General features: G+C 46.9%; 1 protein-coding gene across 4 annotated transcripts in view; it reads right to left on the reverse strand.

The window, feature by feature from the left end:
* The window catches only part of CEP131 (centrosomal protein 131), a 235245-nt gene that overhangs the window by 17265 nt on the left and 192058 nt on the right, over positions 1-25922 (reverse strand). For all 4 annotated transcript variants that reach the window (XM_029599216.1, XM_029599215.1, XM_029599219.1 and 1 more), the window contains 2 exons: positions 8633-8810; positions 8206-8402 (listed from right to left, as the gene is read on the reverse strand). In XM_029599216.1, the coding sequence (XP_029455076.1) occupies positions 8206-8402; positions 8633-8810 (375 nt within the window). The remainder of the gene's footprint in view (positions 1-8205; positions 8403-8632; positions 8811-25922) is intronic.

The following is a 25922-nucleotide window of genomic DNA, read 5'->3' on the forward strand; positions in this document are numbered from 1 at the left end:
CTGGCCCCTTCTTACTGCCTGGTTTTTGGGGGGTTTTTTTATATGTTCTTTTTATTGGGTTTTTTGCAAATATACAGCAGAAAAACACAGTAAGAAAGAACTCATATCACGTATAAGCATGATACTATACAAGATAATGTAGTGTGAAATAATAATATAAGTGAAGAGAGAAGGAGAAGAGCTAGAGTGCATAATACCTTGTGCACTTCCTGGTGTCATGCCCAATTTGCCCGTTCCCTTACAACCAACTAACAACTGTTGCATTGTAGCCTTGAACTTACATTTAACGAACATTTAACTTACATTTAACTAGTCCCATTTTTCTTCTTTTTCTTTTCTCCCCCTCCCCACCATGCCCCCCTCCCCCCTACCGGTCATTGGGGCAAAAAAGGAGGTTAAAGAGAGAAACAATATGCGATCACTAGGCTTGCCTTGTGCTCCATAATCTCTAACACAAAATTTACACAAAACAAAAAACAAAACAAAAGGAGTGTGGTGGTCACGGACTCCATCCGATGTAGGTTCATATTACTTGGTTTGTGCGTCAGTCGTGGGCCTTCAATAGATGTATACGTGTGGTCCTACCTGTGTGTTTAGCCTGACATGGGAGTCCTGCTTCCAGGACGCTAACAGTGAGATTATAGTGTTGGAAGAGGCAATCTTGGGTTCCAAATAATTAAAAAAAGATTGCCATATTCCGTTAATCAAAGTTACCTTCTTCGGAGAGGTGTTTTTGGCAGCTATATATTCCAAAGCACTAAGATTAAGCAGTTTTTTGAACCAAAAATCCACACTTGGTGGTGTGTCATCCAGCCAATGGGTAAGAATAACTTTTTTCCCTACGAGGCTGGCTCGCTGTAAATAAAGCATTGTCTGTGTGGTAGGGTCCCCAGATAGGGATGTTGGTGAGCCAAACAACCACAAATTGGGGTCAGTAGGAAGACAACTGCCGAGAATTTGTGAGCATTTATAAGTTATCTGCCGCCAAAAAGAGAACACAATCGGACATTCCCAAAAACAATGTTCAAATGTACTGTTTTTTGCATGACATTTCATACAGTCCGCAGATGTGGTGATCTTAAATTTAAATGCCTGTAGAGGAGAAATGTACATGCGCCAAAGGAATTTATAGTGGGTCTCCCGGAGGAGTACATTATCTGAGACATCTGACAGAGTGGTAAAGAGGTGCTTAAATTCCTGGAACGAAAGCTTAAATAACGGCCAAGCTGTCCACTTAATATGTAATCATTCCAGATGTACTAGGTCACCACTGGTGGCCAAACTCTTATAATATAGAGTGATAATAGGCTTTTGATGAGATGGGTGGTGGAAAATATCCCGAAACAGAGTTATTTGTGGGATATCGGAGAAGTACTGTCTGTTGTGCCTTAAATAATGCTGAATTTGTAAATAAGCAAATAAATCTGATTCCTGTAATCCGTATTGGGTCCTCAGGGAAGAAAAAGCATAAGGCTGCAATGTTTTGGTGTCATACAGTTGGTAATCGTCCCTGACGATTCCACTGGTGGAACACAGAAGATGTGAAGCCCGGTAGAAAGTTTGGATTAAAAGCTATAGTGATTAGCGGGGTTAGGCGGTGTGGAATATGAAGTAGTTTACCAAGATGTAGCCATGTTTTGCGGCTTGTTTGTAATAGGATATGTGACTTAAGAGGCCCACTGATTTGTGCATATTCAATTTGTAGTAGTGGGTTCAGTGCTGGAACCTGATACCAGTCGATCAAACTCTGATACGGGATGTATGTGGAGGTGGAGAGCAGTCAATCTCTTACCAATCGTATATTACAAGCCATGTTATACCAAGATAAATTTGGACATCCTAGACCTCCCTCAGAAATTGATCTGTATAATGTAGCCATAGAGACTCTCGCTTTCTTATTTCTCCACAAAAACATGCGGAGCGCTGTCGTGATAGTCTTAGTGTCCCAGTGTGTTAACCAGATAGGGATCATTTGAAAAACATATAGCTACTTTGGTAGAAGGATCATTTTAAATATCTGTATCCTGCCTCCAAAGAAAGTGGCAGAGTTCTCCAACGTTCTAGAGTACACACCTTTTGTGTTAGTAGTGGCTTTATGTTAGAAGTATAAAGATCTTCTATGCGCACGGGGATTTTAATACCTAAATATTTTAAAGTCGATGTTACCCATCGTAGCGGAAAGTGTCCTTGCCAGGTGGATTGTATTATGCCAGTGACATCAATCGCCTCTGATCTTTCCTGATTGATTTTTAAACCAGCAAAAGTGCCGAACAGTAGTTGTAGGCGTAGCACTTCCGGTAGGGAGACTAAAGGGTTGAGAAAGAAGACCAAAACATCATCGGCAAATGCCGCTACAGTAAAAGGTTGAGCTGGCCCTCCAAATCTCGTGATATGTGGACTTTCAGCTATCTTCCTTAGGAGTGGATCTATAGAAAGGATGTACAGAAAAGGTGAGAGGGGGCATCCCTGCCTCACACCTCTACCAATGGGGACATCTCCAGAGATACATTTATTGGCCACAATACGGGAGATCGGGTTGGAATATAAAAGTGATACATAATCTAAGAAGGATCCTTCGAAACAAAGTCTTTGTAGAGCAAAAAACAGTTCCAGGAGACACGATCGAAAGCCTTCTCAGAATCAAATCCAACGACTAACGCGGGAATGCGGTTGGAACTGCAAATTTGTAAGGCTGTGATTAATTTAAGGATGTCGGAATTGGCTTTGCGTCCCTTTACGAATCCCACTTGATAACACTGGGCAACAAATTTTCACAAAAGTCATGTTACGGAAATGAAATTAGTCAATTCTTATACATTTCCATTTGCTAAACACGAATGTGACTGAAAATGCAAAAACGGCTCTAGTTTTTTTGTAATATGCAATAATATAATTACATCTTGAACTGTATGCCAATAGCTCACTGGGCAACACATTTTCACAAAAATCATGTTACGGAAATGAAATTAGTCAATTCTTATACATTTCCATGTGCTAAACATGAATGTGACTGTGAAAATGCAAAATTGGCTCTAGTTTTTTTGTAATATGCAATAATATAATTACATCTTGAATTATATGCCAATAGTAGGAGACCTATGGTTAATACCGTTTGAAAAATGAAGTCATAGACTACGTCTTAGATTTCTTTGCTTGTCTCTTGTACACCTGTTCGGGAGCATCTCTGCGGAGTGTCCAGCAGTAGTCAGCCAGCATGAATATTTCAAATGCTCACCCTTTCTGACTGGGCTTCATATAGTACACTGCTGACGTCAGCTTACTCAGCAGCAGCATGGCAGTAGAACTGCATTGCATCAGAAAATGATGTAATAAACTCTGGATGATGTGTGCATGATGGTATTATGCAATATGATGCAATATTACATCATTCTAGGCTTATTTACAGTCCTACTGGATAAATTTACATGACTAAACATAGAAAGTGAACTATGTTAAATATCTTCAAAACGAGAGCCAATAAAAACTTTTCATGGTCATATTCATGTTCAGCACATCAAGGTACTACAGAGTAGGACCTTTTTAGGTCAGTAACACTTTCATTGTTGCCCAGTGTAAGGGGCGATCAAGTGGGGTAGGATGACATTTAGCCGATCAGCGAGAACGTTTGCCAGGATTTTGAGATCACAGTTTAATAATGAAATGGGCCGGTATGATCCCGGGAGCAACAAGTCCTTGCCTGGTTTTGGCAAGACAGTAATGTGCACCAAATTAAAGTCTCTAGGGAACTTATTTTGGGCTAAACCGTCACGATAGAAGCTAGTCATGGGTTCAACAATTTGTGTGCGTAATATCTTGTAGAAATCGTAGGAAAACCTATCGGGCCCTGGGGATTTACCTGAGTTCACGGCTGCAATAGCGGACAGGACTTCTACGGGTTGCACCGATCTGTTCAAGTAACCTAATTGTGCTGTGGTAAGCTTTGTGAGAGATAGGTTCTGAAAAAAAAACAGACTCTCCTGGGTTGTGGTCTGTGGTATCATCCGTGTATAGTTTTTCATAGAATTCCCTAAAGATAAATCTCGGATTTACGAGATACAAGGTTTCCTTTGGAATCCTTTATGTGTGAGATAAACGTCTGGTCGGGCCGCGCGGACTAAATTTGCCATTAGTTACCTGCCTTGTTCCCGAATTGAAATAACTTTTGCTCCCCTTTATATAATTGCTGATGTGCTCTAAAATGCAATAGAGTATTTAAGCAGTTTAATGTCCTGTAGTACTCAAGATTTGATTGATGAGGTACATTGATTAGTTTCCGTTTGTGCACTTGTAGCTGTTTCCCCAGCTGCACAATATCATTGTTCAAGGTTTTTTGATAGGTCCGTGTATATGATATAATTTCTCCCCTGAGGACCACTTTGGCTGTTTCCCAAAATAATTGAGGAGTGTCTGCGTGTTGTTTATTATGTGATGAGAACTCAGCCCACTTCTCCCTTAAAAAGGTCTGAAACTTTACATCATTCCGTAGGTGAGTGGGGAATCTCCAGACCCGTGATTCCTGCCCCTGGCTATTAGTATGAAGTTCCAAAGTGATCGGAGAATGGTCAGAAATTGCTTGTGATTCAATCGTGGTGTGCATTATCGCATGAAAGTGATTTTGGGACACCAAGATATAATCAATACGGGATAAAGAATTGTGTGCCCGGGATTTGTGAGTAAAATCCTTCTCATTAGGATGTAATGTTCGCCAAATATCCAGAAGACCTAATTGATGACATAAAAAACAATTCCTTTCAATTTGTTCCCCTGCCCCCTTGATGAGGGTGGGTTTCTGTCAATGGTGGGATCATGGACACAATTAAAATCCCCCAGCATGAGAAGTAACCCTTGTGTGCGGGCAAGGATATTACGCAGATTCTCAAAGAATTTATGAGTATATTCGTTTGGCGCATAGACATTACATATGGTGAGTGAAACATTATTCCATGTACCAATGATTACAACAAAGCACCCATTTTCAACTATGAATTGGTCAGTGACGTGGAAGTCAATGCTTTTGTGTATCAGTATCGCCACTCCTGCTTTTTTCCCTTGTGCTGCCGTGAAATACAAGTGCCCACCCACTCCCACTTCAATTTTGCACTTTCCGCTGCTGTTAAGATGCGTTTCTTGCAAACATGCAAGGTCCACACGCATATGTTTGAGATGTGAAAGAATTGTTTTCTGTTTAATGGGTGACCCCAGGCCATTGACATTCCACGACACCAACTTACCCATGAACAGTATGATCAAGACACATAGTGGGCCAAGACCCGTAGGTTCGAAACCAGCGAGAGAGCAAGAGGGCCCCCCAGCTTAGCCCTCACTCTCCACAATAAGTTCTCCATACTCTTAAGGCGAGATATATAGCACAGCCTTATGTTGATAAAGTCTACAAGAGAAATGAGATTAGAGCATTCAATAACATTCGCCCCAGCATATCTGATCGGCAAAACCTTCAGTGACAGATAGGTACCCCCCTTCCCTTTCCCCATTGTCCTAATTAGAATATCCCCCCCTTCCCTTAACCCAACCCCATATCCAAGTGCGTCCCACCGCCTATGCGGTTTGGAGATCATGTGTGGTATGTGTACAGGTGCCTTGCCTCCGCCATCTCTAAAGATAATTGTGCAGTAACTCCCCTAATATTAACCACTCTGAGTCCACAACTGTCCAGTAAGTGACCAGAGAACTTGTGCCACTGAGATCATCTTCAGTTATAGGACACTAATCGCTGTTATGGAGCGCTGGATTGGGGAAGATGTTCCTACTTGTGGGGGACCTTAAAAATGAACCGGGTCCAGAAGCAGGCTACTTCATATTGGTCCAGTAGAAAACACCGCTGGCTCCCTCCCACAAGTTACTGTATGTTAGCAGGTCACTCATCAGCCATTCCACAGGATATATCAGAGTCCTGGCATAGCATCGCATGGGTGCCTTCCTATGGAATGCCTTCTTTTGTAGGGGACATTCAACAGTTCACCATTTCCTAGGTCAAATAACGGAGTGGAAATCCTCTGCTTCATACAAAAAAATAGAAACAAATTTGCCAGAAACACTGGTGTAGATGTTCACAACAGTCTCTCCTTCCAACGGGAAGAAACAGGGTAGCCTGTGAGTGTACATGCTTGCAAATACTAGTCACCCCTGAAATCATGAAACATCAACATGAACTTAACTGAGTGTGTTGCAAGAAGAATTAGCCATCCGGGTTTCCAACAGTCCTGCCATTCACTCCAGGGCGCGGACTAGCTGTGGTCATCCATCTGAACTATAATTCCATGGTCTGTAGATCCAATTGTCCCGACTCATTTCAGCCGCAATTCTGAAGGAATTGGTGTGCCAGTTCCGGTGTTGCAAAAAAAAACCAAAACAAAACATGGATTTTGTCCTGATGCCAGATTTTTAGCTTTGCTGGGTAGATCAGGGAAAACCTCGTTTGTTTTTCAAATAGCTCCGTACAACCGGAGAAAAAGCTCTTCACAGTTCAGAGACACAGGCTGAGTAGTCTTGAAATACCCGTATCTTCTGTCCATTGTAGGCCACATCTTGGCGCTTCCTATAAGCCTGCCAAATATCTTGCTTGTGCCGAAAGTTCAATAGTTTAGCGATGACAATCAGAGGTTTATTCTGCCAGTCCGACCGCGCCCCAAGTCGATGCGCGCGTTCTACCACGAGCCGTCCTTGGAAATCGGGAAGCCCAAACTCCTCCGGTAGCCATTTTTCTAATAAAGAACATAGCTCGCTGCCACTACCGTTTCGGGAAATCCCATAAATCTTAGATTCCCTCTGCGATCGCGGTTTTCGAGGTCATCCAATTTGTTTTCCAGGGCAATAATTGTTTTCTCTTGCATGAAAATTTTGGTGCTGCTAGAAGTGGCGTCATCTTCCAAGACGGCAATTCGGCTCTCCGCCTGGTCCAAACGAGGAGTGATCTCGGTCAGGGCAGAATAGACCTCAGCCAGTGTTTCAATGCCTGCTATTTTTTCTCCGAATTTTTCATCCAGGGCTGCTCGGACAGTGTCTTTTATGTCAGCAAGTGTGATGGGAATGGCCGGGCCTTCCCCTGACGTATCGGGCCCCGCCGCCATCTTGTAGTCAGTGTCGCGCGGTTTCTCTATTTTGCTACTTTTCGTGGCCATTCCGGACGGCGATTTTTGCATAAATCGAACAATGGACATATGTTCTTACCAGGAATGGCAGTAAGCTAGCCGTAGGTAGCCTTAAGGGGTCAGATATTGACCGATGGCAGGGCAGGCACCCGGAGCCTAGAGAGAACCCTCTTCCCGGCTCACCACATCACGTGATCTCCTCTTGTTTTGTTTTTTTTATGTGGAGGAATCTGTATTCCTTGACTGAAAAACTATTTTTATTTATATATTTGTTTTTTTAGTTAGTTACTACCCAGTTGATCTAGTCATTCGCACACCAGGGTGTAAAAACCCTCTCGATTAAATAAGAATCAAGAAATTTGGAAGATCAGGACCGCAGGTTATGCTATCCTTCATCTGCTGGAGTCTGAGAAATACTGAAGGATCGCAGGTGGAACACTGGGTTATCAGGGGGTGCCTTTCAGTTTTTTCTCTGACTCCATCTGCTGGAAGGGAGGCATAATACAGCAGCCTGGACTGATTCGGGTACATACAGGGAACTGATCATTAGGAACATAAATTTGTTTAAATTGGAGGGCTTGTGTTTGTTTGTTTTTTTAAATACTCTTGAAAGATTTATTGTGGGAACAAACTGACTCCTGTGCTCTATCTACTGTAGCCGGGGACTGAAAATTTTGGCTGCCTGGTCTTGCTTCAAGGCTGCAATCAGGGCTGTTCCAGAAGAATTAACTCCACAGAGCCAATAAGGAGTGACTGCTACAGCCACAATCCCTCCCTACAGAAGGGAGCAATTCCTCAGGTATCCCTTCCCAGCAGGGAGTGACTACTGCAGCTATACCCCTCCCCCACAGCAATTCCTTAGGCACCTTCCTTAGCCCACAGTGAGGAGAAACTGCAGCAGCCATACTCCCTCCCTCCCCAGTGAAAATTGACTGCAGCAGCCATCCTGTCTCCAGAGTTCTAGCACCAGCACCTCCTGAGTGAAAAGGGGGGGGGGGGGGGGGGAGAGAGAGTTGGCAGAACACCAACCAGTATTGCTGCCTCATGTCTGATTTTACAACAATTTCCCGTCTATGTTCCTGGAGCCTGTTCTCACCTCATGTGAACCTCCTGTAGCTCCTCTTCTTTCTCTCGGTTTATCCTGTCCAGCTCCAAGCGATGGCGTGCTCTCAACTCTGACACTTCCAGCTTTAAGCGTTTGTTTTCTTCTTCTGTCACCACGAGCCTGTCTGCAAACTCCTGGCGGATCACTTCCGACAAACTGTTCCTTTCCTCTGTCAGCTTGTCCTTCACCTGCAGCATGTGGGATGGGGGACAGTGAAATTCTGAACAAATTCCTTCTTCTGCAAGCCAATATCCAGTTTTCAGTAGTATGTCCAAATAAGAGTGAACATTGCGGCACACAAGTGTTCTCTTTCTGCTTACAGAGGGACAGTTAATTCTCACCTTTCACTGTCCTCATCTGAACCCTTCAGCCAGACTATAGCTTCAGCCTCTGGTTTCCCCCTTCATAGGGCACCTACCTTCCTGATGTCCTCAGCCTCCTGCTCCTTCTGCTTCACCAGGCCCTGCAGGCGGATCTTCTCTCCCTCTACCTCCACCAGTCGCCCCTTCAGTTCATTGCAGCGCTCCTGCAGCTTCTGCTCAGATCTCTCCAGCTCCTGCAGTTCAGCTTCGTACTTGTCTCGAATCCTCTTTATTCTGTGATAAAAGACATGGGAAGATAGGCCCAAGGCCTTTGTGAGTCAGGATAATCCTGACTTTGTGAGTCAGGATAATCCTGTGGAACTACCCTATAACAAGGCAACTCTCAAAAACAAGATCTGAAAACCAGATCTGGCTATTTGTGCCACGCATACATCACAAATAATAAAACGAAAAGTTGAAGACAGAGGTTTAGAGTATGAGCAGAGATTCAGCAGGGCCAACTGATACTGTTAGAAAAACTCTGTGCACTTTGAGACAGCAGCTGATGATTTAGCTAGCTTAGGGCTGTTGACATTTTGCCATGGTCTTTCATACCAAGCCTTGCAAGAGCTCTCTGGGAAGGGCTAGGATTACAGCAACATACAGGAAAATATGCACCAGACTGGAAAAATTGTTTGTTTGAAGATATGTACAAATCTAAGTAGAAATATTTCACTTCCAAACATTTTTCTATTTTTTCTTTACAATCTGGTGTCCAAATGCACAAGACTCACAAATCTATACTTGAATTTTACCACTTCCAGAACTTAAAACTGACGTGGAACCCTGAATAAGCACCTAGGATTGCTGCTAACTGGGCCAGTGGAATGCTACAAGAGATCCTTACTGAGTCCTTTACTATTCAGATTATTATGATTTGATAATACAGAGTAAAAGAAGATTACTATGTTACCAGATGTTAAAAATGATGAAGAGAATGTGAATAAAGAATGGATTTATTTATTTTTATTTATTTATTTAATTTCTTTTCCTATACCGATGCTCAAGACTAGGTCTTATCGTACCGGTTTACAATGTAACTGAGGGGAAACCAATTAACATCAAGGTAGAAAGTAAAGTTACATTAAACAGGGAGCATAAAACCTGGGCAATGGAAGACAGTGCAGAGTTTAAACTAAGAAACAATTAGAGAGAGATAAATATATAAATCAACAAAAACTGTAAGATACAAAAACATAGGTTTGTCCTAGGCAGTTATTAGCCTGGTATGTCCAGAGGGAGAAGGAAAGGGTGAGGTTGGGTGGGGGGAAGGGATTGGGGGGGGGGGGGGGGAGTGAGAGTCAGTGATGGTTGAGGAGATCCTTCAGCGGTAGGCTTCTGCGAAAAGCCAGGTTTTCAATTTCTTTCTGAAAGTTGAATGGCATTGTTCTTGGCGTAAGTCTTGTGGAAGTGAATTCCAATGTAGTGGACCTGCTGTTGAAAGAGCTCGCTTGTGAATAGTGTTGTGGACCGATGATTTGTTGGGGGGGGCCTTGAGCGAACCTTTGTAGGCAGTTCTGATCGGTCTTGCGGAAGTATGTAATTCAAGTGGGAAGGTGAGTTGGAGAGTGGATTGCTGGTAGACTGATTTGTGGATGATGGTGAGAGCCTTGAAAAGTATTCTATATTGGATGGGCAGCCAGTGTAGAATTTTTTAGTATTGGTGTGATATGGTCCTTGCGACGAGTGTTTGTAAGGATCCTAGCCGCTGCGTTTTGCAGCATCTGAAGAGGTTTGGTGGACGAAGCAGGCAGACCAAGTAATAGAGCATTACAATAGTCGATCTTTGAAAACAGTATGGCTTGAAGCACCGAACGGAAATCCTTGAAGTGTAAGAGCGGTCTAAGTTGCTTCAGGACCTGTAGCTTGAAGAAGCATTCTTTGGTTGTGGCGTTAATGAATTTTTTGAAATTCATTCTAGAGTCAAGGGTGGCCCCAAGATCTCTGACCTGGTTTGCTAATGGGATGCTAGCATTATTTGCGAGGGGGTTGTTGTCACAAGGGGAGATAACCAGTAGTTCCGTTTTGGAAGTATTTAGGACCAAATTGAGACTCGAGAGCAGAAGGTTGATGGCGTGTAAGCAGTTGTTCCAGAAATTTAGAGTAGAGATGGGGTCTGAAATGGGGATTATGATTTGTACATCGTCCGCGTATATAAAGTGGGTGAGATTGAGACTATTGAGTAGCTGGCATAAAGGGAGTAGATATATATTGAACAGGGTAGGGGAAAGAGACGAACCCTGAGGTACACCTTGGTTTGATGGAATGGAGTGAGATTCTTTGTCATTTATTTTGACTTTGTAGTGTCTGTTGTTCAGAAAGGATGTGAACCAGAGCAGTGCAGAGCCGGATATGCCTATTTCCATTAAGCGGTTAATGAGGATATTGTGGTTTACCGTGTCGAACGCGGCAGAGATGTCAAGAAGGGCTAGCAGGTAAGATTGTCCCTTGTCAAGGCCCATCAGGATGTTGTCCGTTAGAGAAAGAAGGAGGGATTCTGTGTTTAGGCGTTTCCTGAATCCGAATTGAGAGGGTAGAGAATATTGTGGTAGTCAAGGTAGTCTGGAGTCGGATGTTGACAAGCTTTTCCATTAGCTTGGCTATAAAAGGTAGGTTTGCAATGGGGCGGAAGTTTGCAGGGTCGGCTGGGTCCAGGTTGGGTTTTTTAAGTAAGGGTTTAAGTGAAGCAATTTTTAAGGAGTCCGGGACCGATCCTTGATTGAGGGAGCAATTTATGATGTCTGCCAGCGGTTTAGCAATGGTGTTAGGAATGATTTAGGAAAACAAAGTAAAGTCCTAGGGCTTAGGCAATGGTAAACAAGCTATGTATGTATAAGCTTGTACTGCGTGAGACACAAGACAAATCTCTTCCATTGCCAAATCAAAGGACATGGTGTGACTCCAAATAAAAGCATCAAACATACTCTGTATTTGAAAAATTCCTCCAGGACTTATTTGCCAGGAAGAAAAAGCAAAATTGCTTACCTTGTAATAGGTGTTATCCCAGGACAGCAGGATGTAGTCCTCACATATGGGTGACGTCATTGTCGGAGCCCTAGTGTGGGAAAACTTTCTGTCAAAGTTTCTAGAAACTTTTGACTGGCCCTGTGAGGCCACTGAGCATGCCCAGCATGCCATGATATTCTCTGCCACAGGGATCACTCTTCAGTCTCGTATGTAGCAATAAGCTTTAGCAAAAATAAAATAAAAGGTCGGAGACCCAACTCCATGGGGTGGCGGATGGGTTTCGTGAGGACTACATCCTGCTGTCCTGGGATAACACCTATTACAAGGTAAGCAATTTTGCTTTATCCCAGGACAAGCAGGATGCTAGTCCTCACATATGGGTGACTAGCAAGCTAGAGGCTGAGTCATTTTGTAGTGAAGCAACAGTGAAGTATTGTTGTTGAAAAAGAGTCAGCCAAAGATCATAGCAGGTTGGATGTAGGAGTTGGGATTAAACTGGAAACAAGTTCTTTAAGACAGATTGTCCATAGGCTGAATCTTGTCATCCTTGCTTGTCCAAACAGTAATGAGCTGCAAAGGTGTGAAGAGAACTCCATGTTGCTGCTTTAACATATGTCAAGAATTGGTACTGAACGATAGTGTGCTACTGAAGTTGACATTGCTCTTACTGAATGCGCTTTTACTCGCCCTTGGAGAGGAAGGTCTGCTTTTTCATAGCAAAATTGTATGCAATCTGCTAACCAGTTGGATAGAGTATGTTTACCCACCGGTTTTCCCGGTTTGTTTGGTTCATAAGATACAAAGAGTTGATTGGATTTCCTATGGGCTACAGTGTGATCTAAGTAAAATGCTAGCGCACGCTTACAGTCCAAGGTATGTAAGGCTCGTTCCCCTTGGTGAGAATGAGGTCTTGGAAAGAATGTGGGTAAAACTATAGATTGGTTCAAGTGGAATTCCGTAACTACTTTAGGAAGGAATTTTGGATGTGTACGGAGAACCACTCTGTCATGTAGGAAGTTTGTATAGGGTGAGTACATGACAAGTGCTTGTAACTCACTAACCCTTCTAGCTGATGTAATGGCTATGAGGAAGATAGTCTTCCATGTGAGAAATTTAAGATCACAGGAATTCATGGGTTCGAAAGGAGAACACATGAGTCTTGTTAAAACCAGATTAAGGTCCCATTCTGTGACTGGTGGCCGAATTGGTGGTTTAAGTTGAGTTAAACCTCTCATAAACCTGCTGACGAGAGGTTGTATGGATATTGGTGCATCTCCCATCTTGTTTATGGTAAGCTGAGATTGCACTTAAGTGTACTCTTACCGATGAAGTCTGGAGACCAGATTCTGAAAGACGGTATAAGTAGTCTAGTAGCGAAGTAATGGGGCAGGTGAAAGGATCAATATCCTTTTGTCTGCACCACAAAGTAAATCTTTTCCACTTGGAAGAATAGTTGTGTGGAAGGTTTACGTGACGCTATAAGCACTTGAGATACATTAGTTGAAAGATTGAGCAGTTGTAAGATCAAGCTTTCAACATCCATGCTGTCAGGGATAGGGATTGAAGGTTGGGATGGCACAACAGACCCTGATCCTGAGTTATGAGAGTGGGAGCTACTCCTAGACGAATTGGATCCCTGACTGAGAGGTCTAGAAGTGTGGGGAACCAAACTTGTCGAGGCCAATATGGGGCTATGAGTATCATGGTCCCCTTGTCCTGTTGTAGCGTCACTAAAGTTTTGGTTATGAGCGGTATTGGAGGATACGCGTATAGAAGGCCTGAGTTCCAAGGGCAAGCAAAGGCTTCCTTGGCTAGTTGTTTTTTTTGTCTGTGTAGAGAACAGAATTTGTCCACTTTGTGATTCAGATGTGACGCAAAGAGATCTATTGTTGGTTGTCCCCAATGTTGAAATATCCTGGTCACTACTGAGGGATCCAGGGACCACTCGTGTGGAACTGACGACTGAGGCGGTCCGCCACTACATTGTGAATGCCTGCCAGATAAGTGGCCCGGAGGAACATTGAGTGGTTGAGGGCCCAGTTCCAAATCTGTGCAGCTTCTTGACAAAGGAGATATGAGCCCGTACCTCCCTGTTTGTTGATGTACCACATGGCTACTGTATTGTCCGTTTGGATCAGAACAGTCATGTGTGAAAGGCAGTCCTTGAACGCATGTAGCGCATAACGTATAGCTCGAAGGTTTAGAAAATTGATTTGAAATGTTGCTTCGAGTTTTGTCCAAGTACCTTGGGTTTGGAGATTGTTTATGTGAGTTCCCCAACCCAAGGTGGAAGCATCTCTAATTACAGTTATTTGTGGGACTGGTTGCTGGAAGGGTAGGCCCTTGCACAAATTGTCCTTGTCCGCCCACCAAATTAGAGAAGAACGTAGCTGGTGGGTTACCTGAATTGGAGAGGACAATGGTTGAATGGCTTGGATCCATTGTGATCTTAAAGTCCATTGGGTTACTCTCATAGCCAGCTTTGCCATAGGAGTGACATGCACCATGGAGGCCATGTGGCCTAGTAAGGTTAGAAACTGATGAGCTGTTGCTTGTTTCTCTGAGTGAATCGAGTTTGCCAGTATGGAAAGTGTTTCTGCTCGATCTTTGGGTAGAAAGGCCCTTGAGAGGATGGTGTTCAAGTCTGCTACTATGAATTGAAGCAGATGAGATGGCGTGAGATGGGACTTTTGATAATTTATGAGAAAACCCATGGAGTGAAGTAGAGTAATTGTTCGACTGAGAGAAGCCAGAGCTCCTTGTTGAGATTGACTTCTGATGAGCCAGTCGTCGAGATAAGGAAAGACATGGACACTTTCTTTGTGCAAGTGTGCTGCTATTACTGCCAGACATTTGGTGAAAACTCTGGGAGCAGAGGCAAGTCCGAATGGTAGTACTCTGTATTAGAGATGTGAATCGGAACTGAAATCCGAACCGATTCTGGTTCCGATTCACATCTCTACTCTGTATTGGAAATGTTGATGGCCCACCATGAAGCGCCGGTACTTGCGATGAGGAGGGAATATTGGAACATGAGCATAAGCATCTTGTAGATCCAGAGAACAAAGCCAATCTCCTGTTTGAAGAAGTGGAAGCATGGTGCCTAGAGATACCATCCTGAATTTTTCTCTTTAGAAATTTGTTGAGATTTCTGAGGTCTAGGACTGGACGTAGGCCTCCAGTTTTCTTTGGAATGAGGAAGTAACGGGAATAGAATCCTCTGCCCTGCTGAGACCGGGGCACAGGTTCTACCGCCCTGGCTTTCAGAAGGGTGGATAATTCTACTTGTAATTGAATTATGTGATCGTCTCTTAGAAAGAGAATTCTCGGAGGAGAAATTTAGTTTGTATCCTCGAGAGATTATGGAAAGTACCCATTGGTCTGTTGTTATTTTTGTCCAATGGTTGTAAAAGTAGGATATTCGGCCTCCTACTGGTAGATCTGCTCAAGGGTTGGGGAGATGGATTTGTTATCTGGTTGTAGCCTCAAAACCCCGCAGTAGGCCCTGTCTGAGGTGGGGGCTGAGGGCGAGCAGTTCTTGTCTGCCTGGACTGAGAACGTTGTTGTGGCCTAGTAGACCTGCCTCTCGTTGCTGGAGGGTAGTAGCGTCTCTGTCGATAGAATGGACGCCTGGGTTCACGTCGTGTGGGATGGCGAGATGTCTGTGGAGCAGGTTCCTGTGGAACTAGGGATAGTTGTCTCAGGGTTTCTGAATGCTTCTTCAGTTGCGCCAAAGCATCTTAGGACCTTCGCACTGAAAAGGTTATCTCCAGTACATGGTAAATCGACTAGTTTATCCTGTACTTCAGGTCTTAGATCAGAGGCCTTAAGCTACGCCCAACGCCTAGCCACAATCCCTGAAGCTGCTACCCTAGAAGCTGTTTCAAAGCTATCGTAAGCAGCTCTGACTTCATGCTTCCCAGCTTCAAGCCCTTTATGGATGATTGTCTGGGCTGCTTCCTGATATTGTTGTGGCAGAGATGTAGTGAAGTTCTCCATTTGTTTCCAGAGATTCCTCTGGTATTGAGTCATATAAAGTTGATAGGAAATTCTGGTGTTCAGGATAGCTCCTTGGTATATCTTCCTACCCGGGGAGTCCAAAAATCTATGATCTTTCCCTAGGGGGTTTGAAGAATGTGGGCGAATTCTCTTCAACTTCTTTTGAGCAGACTCCACTACTACTGAGTTATGAGGGAGCTGCGATTTCTGATATCCAGGAAAAGACTGTACCAGATACGTAGTGTCCATTCGCTTGTTTACAGGAGGTACAGAACATGGGTGCTCCCAGATTCGATGTTGTAGATCTAGGAGGGCCTCATGAATAGGTATGGCCAACACCTGTTTTGGAGGGTCAACAAATTGAAGTACCTCCAATGTCTGGTGTCTTCTTTTGCAATCAATTTAAAGGGTATGGTATCTGCCATCTCCTGAATAAAGCTGGTAAAGGATAAATGCTCTGGTGGGGACTTCTTCCTTTGATCTGGAGGTGAGGGCTCAGACATAAAATCCTCAGATGATGTATCTGTATATGTATCATCCCCAGTGTTATATGGATCTTCCCGGTATGGAGATAGTGGGGAGGATCTCGGTGGATGATGGAGCCCCGAAGGTCCTGGTAGCGGATCAGAGGGTATGTGTTCAGAAGTGTCCTCTGATGGTTTTGGAGGAAGGGCATCGACCACTTTTTCCAACTTGTTCATTAGAAGTTGAAAGAGTGCTATTTCTGGACGTTCTGGGTCTACTGTTGGTACTGGCATCGATGATATAGGGGTTGGCATCGGTGATGGCATCAATTGTTGCGCCCGCGGAGGCTTCAAATATTTTGAAGGTATCGGCGTCGATGGGACTATCTGAATCTATGCGAAGATCGGTGTCGATGGAAGTACGGATACCGTCTGCGTTGCGGTCAGCGGCATCGATGAGGAGAGCGTCATTGGTGCGATCACCGGCATCGGTGCAGAAGGCACCGGCATCAGTATGAGTACCAGCATCGAAGGCACCGGCATCATCGCCGGAGGAAGATGTTGTTCCTTGAGTGCCTGAATGACCGCTTGCCTGATAAAATCAGACAATTCCGGCGTTACAACTGGGGCGGGCAGAGCAGTTGTAAGCGGTGGCGGAGACTGCACTGGCCTATCATCCACAGAGCCCTGTGGAGGTGCAGGAATCGGCGTCTCTGGATGAAGAGGCCCAGGCGTTGAGGGAATGGGTGTTTCCTGTGTCCGTGGCTGCTTTGCACTCAATTCCCCTGGGGAGAGAGGCGATCCCGATGGACATCGATGTCGATGTTTCGAGCGGTGTTTGCCGACTGATTTAACCGAAGCTATCGACGACGTCGGTGATGGATGATCCCCCGATCCTTCCAGGCGGCGCTTTTTAAACAGTACCCGCTTGGAGGCTCCTGCTGGAGACGATTTCGTCAAAGTCGAGGGAGATGGTAAAAGTTGCAGATGAAACAGATGTTCCATCTGTTCCTGACGGGCCTTCCTCCCTTTCACAGTCATTTCTGCACATTTTGGACAGGAATTTACATCATGTTTCTCACCGAGGCACATAACACACTCGAGGTGAGGGTCCGTAATCGACATTGTACGATTACAAATGGGACATTTTTTAAATCCCGTAGCCATTTTGTCTAGACAGCCAAAGGCAAAGAGAAATCTTGAGAAAGATTATTTTACTCAAAGAGTAAAATGAGACACAGATTTTACTCACCGGCCGGTGGAAAACCCGAGAGAGATCCCGTGTGGGAGAATTTCTGAGAAAAAAAATGACTTTTTGTCACAAATTTGTGAGAGAACTCACAAAGGCTCCTAAACCGCGATGCCTACAGCAGCGTGGAAAAACGAAGTCTGAAGAGAGACCCCTGTGGCAGAGAATATCATGGCATGCTGGGCATGCTCAGTGGCCTCACAGGGCCAGTCAAAAGTTTCTAGAACTTTGACAGAAAGTTTTCCCGCACTAGGGCTCCGTCAGTGATGTCACCCATCTGTGAGGACTAGCATCCTGCTTGTCCTGGGATAAGCGCAGTTGCTTACCTGTAACAGGTGTTCTCCTAGGACAGCAGGATGTTAGTCCTCACAGATGGGTGACATCATCAGATGGAGTAGAGCACAGAAAATGTTTGTCAAAGTTTCTAGAAGCTGTGACTGGCACACTGAGCATGCCCAGCATGCCACTATCTGCGCGTCCACGCAAGGTCCCCCTTCAGTCTCGTAACACAGCAAAAATACAAGCGAAAAATAAAATAACAAAATGCTTGATGACCCAACTCCGCGGCGTGGTGGGTGGGTTTCCTGAGGACTAACATCCTGCTGTCCTAGGAGAACACCTGTTACAGGTAAGCAATGTTGAGATTACTTACCTGATAATCTCCTTTTCCTTAGTGTAGACAGATGGACTCAGAACCAATGGGATAGTATCCGCGTGCTAGCAGTTGGAGACGGATCTGACGTCAGCACGGGGTATATATATCCCCAAGGAAGCGTAGCAACTTAGTAATCTTCCTTGCAAAAGCTGTTATGGATGTGTGTACTGACGCTCAGTGAAAAGTGAAACAGGATTCCCCTGACCGATTGATAGTAGCTGGAGACCGCCAGCATTCACAACCAGAAGGCGTTGACACCTGGTATAGTGTACGCTCTTATGTAAACACATGACATGGCTTACCTTGAATCGGTGAAACCCATGTACACAGGCAGCTGGGCGGGATGCTGAGTCCATCTGTCTACACTAAGGAAAAGGAGATTATCAGGTAAGTAATCTCAACATTTCCTGGCGTGTAGCCAGATGGACTCAGAACGAATAGGATGTATAAAAGCTTTACTCCCAGCCTGGGCTGGAGGCTGCCTGAGGACCATGTAGGACCGCCCTCGCAAATGCTGAGTCCTCCCTGGCCTGGACATCCAGACGGTAGAACCTGGAGAAGGTATGGAGGGAGGACCACGTCGCCGCTTTACAGATTTCTGCAGGCGACAGCATCCTGGATTCTGCCCAGGAGGCCGCTTGTGCTCTGGTAGAGTGAGCCTTGACTCGTAGAGGTGGTGGCTTTCCCGCTTCTACGTAGGCCGCTTTGATAACTTCTTTGATCCAGCGAGCAATAGTCGCTCGTGAGGCTGCTTCTCCTTGCCACTTCCCACTGTGAAGGACGAACAGGTGGTCCGTCTTTCGCACTGTTTCCGACATCTCCAGGTATCTGGACAGCATCCTGCCGATGTCGAGATGACGCAGCACTCGATCTGCTTCCGATTTCTTCAACCCGTCCATGATTAGCAAGGATATAGTTTGGTTGAGGTGGAAATGTGAGACTACCTTGGGTAAGAAGGAAGGAACCGTGCGAAGATGGATAGCCCCTGGGGTGACCCTGAGAAACGGATCGTGGCAGGACAGCGCTTGTAGCTCTGAGATGCGGCGTGCTGAACACACAGCCAGCAAGAACACCATCTTCAAGGTTAATAACCGGAGGGACAGTCCTCGGAGGGGTCTGAAGGTGGGTCCCGCTAGGAAGTCCAAAACTAGGTTGAGGTTCCACAGGGGCACTGGCCATTTCAGTGGCGGGCGAATGTGTTTGACTCCTTTCAGGAAACGTCTGGGTGTGTGGCAATGCTGTTGCCGTCACACCTGGGGCCGTAGCAGGATAGTGCTGCCACCTGAACCTTGATTGAATTGAGGGACAGACCCTTCTGGAGCCCGTCTTGCAGGAAATCCAAAATGATGGGAATTTTAGTGCCATGTGGATTGGTGCTGCGAGTTTCGCACCAGGCTTCAAATACTCTCCAGATCCTTATATAAGTTAGTGATGTGGAGAACTTGCATGCCCAGAGGAGTGCATCTATTACCGGCCCCGAGTATCCCCTTTTCTTCAGTCTAGCCCTCTCAATGGCCAGACCGTAAGAGAGAATTGAGCTGAATTCTCGTGGAGGATGGGACCTTGTCTTAGCAGGTCCCTGTGAGGGGGCAGGGGTAGGGGATCCCCTGCCAGCAGTCTTCTTATGTCTGCGTACCAGGGTCTTCTTGGCCAGTCCGGGGCCATCAGAAGAACTAAGCCTCTGTGTCGTTGAATCTTGTGTATAATGGCGCCCAGCAGGGGCCATGGGGGGGAAGGCATATAGCAGGATCCCCTGAGGCCATGGTTGCACCAGGGCGTCAATCCCGTGGGAAAGAGGATCTCGTTTGCGATTGAAGTATCTGGGTACTTGAGTGTTGGACCTGTCCGCTAGTAGATCCATGCCCGGAGTCCCCCACTGATCCACAATCATCTGGAAGGCCGTGGGTGACAGTTGCCATTCCCCCGGGTTTAGGCTTTCTCTGCTGAGGAAGTCTGCCGTGGTATTGTCCTTCCCGGCGATGTGGACGGCGGAGATGTCCTGGAGATTTGCTTCCGCCCAAACCATCAGGAGGGCTATTTCTAGGGATACCTGTCTGCTTCTGGTTCCGCCCTGTCAGTTGATGTATGCCACCGTGGTGGCATTGTCCGACATCACTCTGACTGCCTTGTTTCGAAGTCTGTGCGCAAATCTCAGTCGGTTGATGTTCCACTCCGACTCTTCTTTGCTCCACCGCCCTTGGGCGGTTAGCTCTTCGCAGTGTGCTCCCCAGCCGCTCAGGCTGGCATCTGTAGTGAGTAGGGTCCAGGTTGGGGAGGACATTTTCGACCCCCGGCTCGTGTGGCCGGGCTGCAGCCACCACGTAACTGATTCCGTACTCTGGCCGGTAGAGGGAGACGCACGGTGTAGTTCTGTAATCGTGGGCTCCACCGAGATAGGAGGGCGCGTTGTAACGGTCTCATATGAGCCCGTGCCCATGGTACTACTTCCAGAGTGGATGCCATTAAGCCGAGGACCTGTAGATAATCCCAAGCTGTGGGCCTGGAGGTGCTCAGCAGAGCCCGCAAACGATTCCGGAGTTTTGATCTCCTCTTGGAGGTCAGGCTGACTTTGTCTCCCTGCGTGTCGAATCGGACTCAGAGGTATTCCAGCGACTGTGAAGGCTGTAGGGAACTCTTGTTCATGTTGACTACCCATCCTAGGCTTTCCAGAAGTGATATGACTGTTGGTTGCCCGGTGGCTCTCCTCCGGTGACCTTGCCCTGATCAGCCAATCGTCTAGGTAGGGATGGACGAGAATTCCTTCCTTCCTGAGGGACGCCGCCACCACTACTATTACCTTGGTAAAGGTCCGCGGTGCGGTGGCTAACCCGAAGGGTAACGCCCGGAACTGAAAGTGTTGGTTCAGGACTTTGAAGCATAAGTAGCGCTGGTGATCCCGATGGATTGGGATATGCAGGTAGGCCTCTGATAGATCCAGGGATGTGAGGTACTCCCCTGGCTGTATTGAGCTTCGGACTGATCACAGAGTTTCCATGCGAAATTTTGGGACCCTTAAGTGCTGGTTGACTGACTTGAGGTCCAGGACAGGTCTGAAGGTGCCCCCTTTCTTGGGGACGATGAAATAAATGGAATAATGTCCAGAATTTATCTCCCATGCAGGCACTGGGATTATGGCTTTTAGGGACAGGAGCCTCCGCAAGGTAGCTTCCAGTGCCACCCTCTTGAGGGGTGAACAAGGAGATTTCACAAACTTGTCCGGAGGGAGATGAAGGAAGTCCAGGTAGTACCCCTCTCGGATGATGGCGAGGACCCACTGGTCCGAAGTAATCTCGACCCATCTGCGGTAGAATAGGGTTAGCCTGCCCCCTATGGCTTCGTCCCCCAGATGGGTCGGCTGATTCTCATTGTGGGGTGCGGCCGGGACCCGAACCCGAGCCGGTTCCCCTCTTGTTGTGCCTGGTCCGAAAGGACTGGTTTCTGGTCTGAGAACGAAGAGCTTGGTAGCGAGTCCTGTAGGGGTTGAAACGTTGAGAACCTCTACCTCTGGATGGCCTAGGAAGAGGGTGCTGGTTCCTCCTTGACCTGTCTTCTGGCAGACGGGGTAATGGAGAGGCGCCCCACTTGTTAGCCAAGTTCTCGAGGTCGCTGCCGAACAGGAGGGATCCCTTAAAAGGCATTCTTGTAAGGCGTGCCTTGGAGGAGGAGTCGGCCGACCAATTTCGTAGCCAGAGCTGTCTCCTGGCTGCCACTGATGAGGACACTCCCTTGGCTGCCGTACAAACTAAGTCGGAGGCAGCATCAGTGAGGAACGAGAGAGCTGATTCCATTTCTTCTCCCGGGGTGTTCCTGGCTTGTGACAAACAGGAACGCGTCACTACGGTGCAGCAGGTCGCGATTCATAGGGACATAGCTGCCACCTCAAAGGCTTGTCTCAGGATGGCGTCCAGGCGCCGGTAGTGCGCATCCTTGAGGGCCGCCCCTCCCTCCACTGGAATGGTGGAGCGCTTCACAATTGCGCAGACCATGGCGTCTACCTTGGGGCATGCCAGCAGCTCCTTAGTTGCCGGGTCCAGGGGGTACATGCAGGACAGGGCCCGACCCCCTTTGAATGAGGCCTCCGGCGCATTCCACTCCAGATCGATTAACTGCTGTGCTGCTTGGAGGAGGGGAAAATGGTGAGCCGTTTGACGAAGGCCCTCTAGCAGAGGGTTCATTCTAGGTTCCCCTGGAGTGCCCTGGCCCAGGATAGCCAACTCCGACAGGCATTGAGAGACCAGGTCTGGGAGATCCTCCTTCAGGAAGAAGCGTCTCATGGTTCGATACGACTCTATCCCCAAGGGAGGTTCACCCTGCTCGGGAAGCTCACCTTCTTCCTCAGAGCAATCTGAATCCCTATAAGTGGGGCTTCCGGGTGGCCGTGCCTACGCCTAGAGGGTCCAGGGGTAGGGTCATCTGGTACGTATGGGTCCGTTCGAGGAGCAGACTGCATTTGGACAAAGGCATGAATCCCCTTGAATAATTCCACCCAGGAGAGGGAAGCAGAGTCTAGCCTCAGGGGCACCAGGTCTCTAGGGTTCCCCGGCTGCTCGCCTCAGCCTGCTAGTTCCAGGGTGTTCCCTGAGGAACTGGCAACTAATCTGGGCTGGGATCGGCCCTGTCCTGGAACTCCTCACATTGGTCACCTAGGGAGTCTGCTTCCTCGCTCTGTGTGGCTCTGAGGTGGCATGCTGAGCAGAGGCCTAGAGCTCTTATGCCCGGTTCTGGAGGCGCCAACTCCGTGGACGCTTGGACTCTCATACGCTCCATTGCGTATCTTATCGCTATGCGCGAAAGCTGTGAGCCTATCAATGTGCGTCTATCAATGAGCGCCTGTCAGCGTGTGCCTATCAGCATGCGCCCCTGATTGTGTGCCTAAAATGCGCGCCTATGAATGTGCGCTTAGCAACGTGCGCCTATCGGCGTGCGCGTAGCAACGCTATTAACGTGCGCCCAACAACGGCGAGCAGGCAGGCAAAATGGTGGGTGCCACAGAGGCCGACCCCGCTAATCCTCGTTCTCCAGAGACCAGACAAAGATGTACGCCTTACCTGATCTTCGGCGCTTCCCGGTTGCGACCGAGGCGGTCTCCGGCTGCGGGAGGAGAGGGTGATTACCTTCACCGCCGCGCTCGAGGAAGTGCACCCATTGCCTCCAAGCCGCGCCCGAGCCATTCTCACTCGGGGGCTAAGTCCTCACTGCGAACGGATTGGGACAGAGGCTGCCTCTACGCCGCGCCCTTCTCACTTGGGGGCTAGGTCCCTGCCGCGATTCGGCCACCGGACTGAGGCACTTACCTCCGAGGGATCACGGAAATCACCTCGGGAAACTCAACTGGGGGAGGGACCCAAGGGTATCACCGCAGGAGTGCGGGGCTCGATCTTCAGGTAGGATTCTTCTAAGAATTTAGTCGTTAGAATTTGGAGAAACGCTCAGCGAGCGTTAGGTAGCTCCAAACTGCTTTGGAGATGGAAATTACTGAGCGTCTGCACTTCCTGCAGGGGTATATGTACCACGTGCTGACGTCAGATCAGTCTCCAACTGCTAGCACGAGCACACTATACCCATTTGTAATGAGTCCATCTGCTACACGCTAGGAAATTATCCTTTTCTTACTAATGCTTTCACCATCCAAGGATTCCATGCAAAAAAGTTTCAGGGATTGATTTACCTTCTTCAAATCTAGTACCAGCTGAAAGGTACCTTCTTTCTTTGGTAGTTCAAAAATATATGGAATAGGTTCCTTTCCTTCTTTCTTCTCTTGGGACCAGTACTATAGCCTGCAAATCAAGTAGTTTGCTTATTGTGTCCTGTACTGCCCTTCTCTTGGTCACGCTGCATGGTGATAAGCTCTCTTTTACCGGAAATTTCAGTTCTGGGGTAATAACCCCTGTTTAGAATGTTGAGAACCTACTGGGTCCTCCTGTGATCTTGGCTCATTTCTGAAAGAACTTCTGCAATATTCCCTCCTCCCCCCCCCCGCTGGGTAGGACAGCACATCATCATTGGGGGCCTTTGTCTATCCTGTACTACACCTGGTCCCCCTGAAAGGGCTGACCTTGCCCTGATGGTTTCACATTCTTAATGTTTTAGAGTCTGGACTACTGTTGGCTCTCCCCTGGGCCACTGCTGTCCGGTGCCCCCTTTGGCAATTCTTTTGCTGCTGTCCTCTGGTAGCCTTTGTGGCTTGGCCTCCCCCCATGTTCTTCACTAATTCCTCCAATTCTTCACTAAACAGCAACCTCCCCTTAAAAGGAAACTTGCCCAACCTGGCTTTTGTGGTCAAATCTGCTGCCCAATTTCTTAACCACAATAGCCGTCTGGCCACAACACCCCTGCTGCTACCTGTTTTGCTGAGATTCTTATTAGATCATATAGGGCATCTGCCATATATGCTGCCACCGATTCCATCCGTGTCCTCCCTCCATGCTGTTAGATTGGGAACCTTCCCCCATCTCTCATTAGCAGAGCCTGCCTCACAGCAAAGCAATGCCCTTGTAGCATACTCCTCAGATTGCTGCTTGTAAGGCTAGGCTAGAAAGTTCAAAAGCCCCTTTCAGCAATGCCTCTCTTTCTTTCCTGGAGGTCCTTCAAGGCTACTTCCCTCTTCAACAGAAATAGTTGTTTTCCTTGCTACCACAGAAACTGCTGCATCAACCTGAGGTAGGGAAAAATCTATCTAGGGGAAAAAAAAAAATCTATCTGCATCTGCCTGCTCCATTACATACAACGTCTCCCATTATTTTTCTGCGGTATCCCATCTGGCTCCTATCATATCCTGGATGGCTGAAGGAATAGGGAAAGCTCTAGCTGGCTTAATTCCAGTAAGGACTGGATTACCTTTTGGCTTTACTTTCTTCAGCTGCTCCTCTGATAGCATCAGGACATGCAAGACCTTGGCAATGAGTGCTCCTAAGCCCTAAACAGCCTCACCACTCAATCATCCGGTAAGCCCTGGGATCGCCTTCCTCCTGTGACTCCTTTTAGGAAGAGTTGCCTGCCTCATTAGAAGCCAGTCCCTCTCCTTCCCTCCAGGCACCATCCACTTCTGTTGCAAGTTTCCCTTACCACTGGGGATTCTGGGTGTAGCTCTCCCTGCTTGAGACAACTTGCCCTTCATCTGGCAGTAGCCCTTGTGTATAAACCGGCACAAATTCTGCAGAGAAATCACTCTCAAGATTCCCGTAAATGAAGGTCCTATGGGCCCCTGATCCTTCCTCAGATACCATCGAGGAATAGCTGGATTGCCTTTTTGAGGAGTTCCTCTGTTCCATAATAGCAGGAAATGCCAGAGCCACAGAGCCGTACTTTCACTGCCTCCTCCCTCTGTCCACAACACTCAATATGAATTGGGCTCTGCAGCTCAAACAAACACTTTCTCCCTGTCCATACCTGCATTCCTAGCAATGCTTCTGAGGGAAGAGGGGAGTGATTTGGGCTGGGTTTGCAGTCAGGGTCTCTGCACTGTCTGCTCTGCTCTTTTTTTTTTTTTTAAGAAGTTCTGCTGCTTCCAAAGGGAAATGAAGGCCTTGAAACCTAATTGATCTGAGAAAGGAAAAGCAACCCTAGGAGGGCTGTCATCCTAAAGAGGGTACCCAGTCCAGCTCTGGAAATTGACCTTAGGGAAGGCAGTCACCCCAATGCCTCTTCATGCTGGACCAGCACCCACCTACTGCCGAAGGCAGAGAACAGACTCCTTCCCTACTGTAGCAACCCATATAGGAAGAAAACAGGGTAAAGAGTCTTGTGCTCTGCCTCCATCTGCTGGTAGGAGGAACAAATCCCACAGTCTGGACTGGACTGGCAGGATGAAGAGGCATTTTAATTCTATTTTCTTGTGGCTTTCTGAGGGCCAAGCTCATATCCAAAACATGTTACAGTAGACCTAATACCATATGGGTTCCAAATGTCTTTTGCTTTTTTGCATGGTCTTCTGGCTGGCAGCCTATCAGTGCATGTAAATATAATATTCATATTGTGATATTTTTACCTCAGAAAACCATACTTTGAATATC

The sequence above is a fragment of the Rhinatrema bivittatum genome, chromosome 4 (genome assembly GCF_901001135.1).
Source record: "Rhinatrema bivittatum chromosome 4, aRhiBiv1.1, whole genome shotgun sequence".
Taxonomy (NCBI): Eukaryota; Metazoa; Chordata; class Amphibia; order Gymnophiona; family Rhinatrematidae; genus Rhinatrema; species Rhinatrema bivittatum.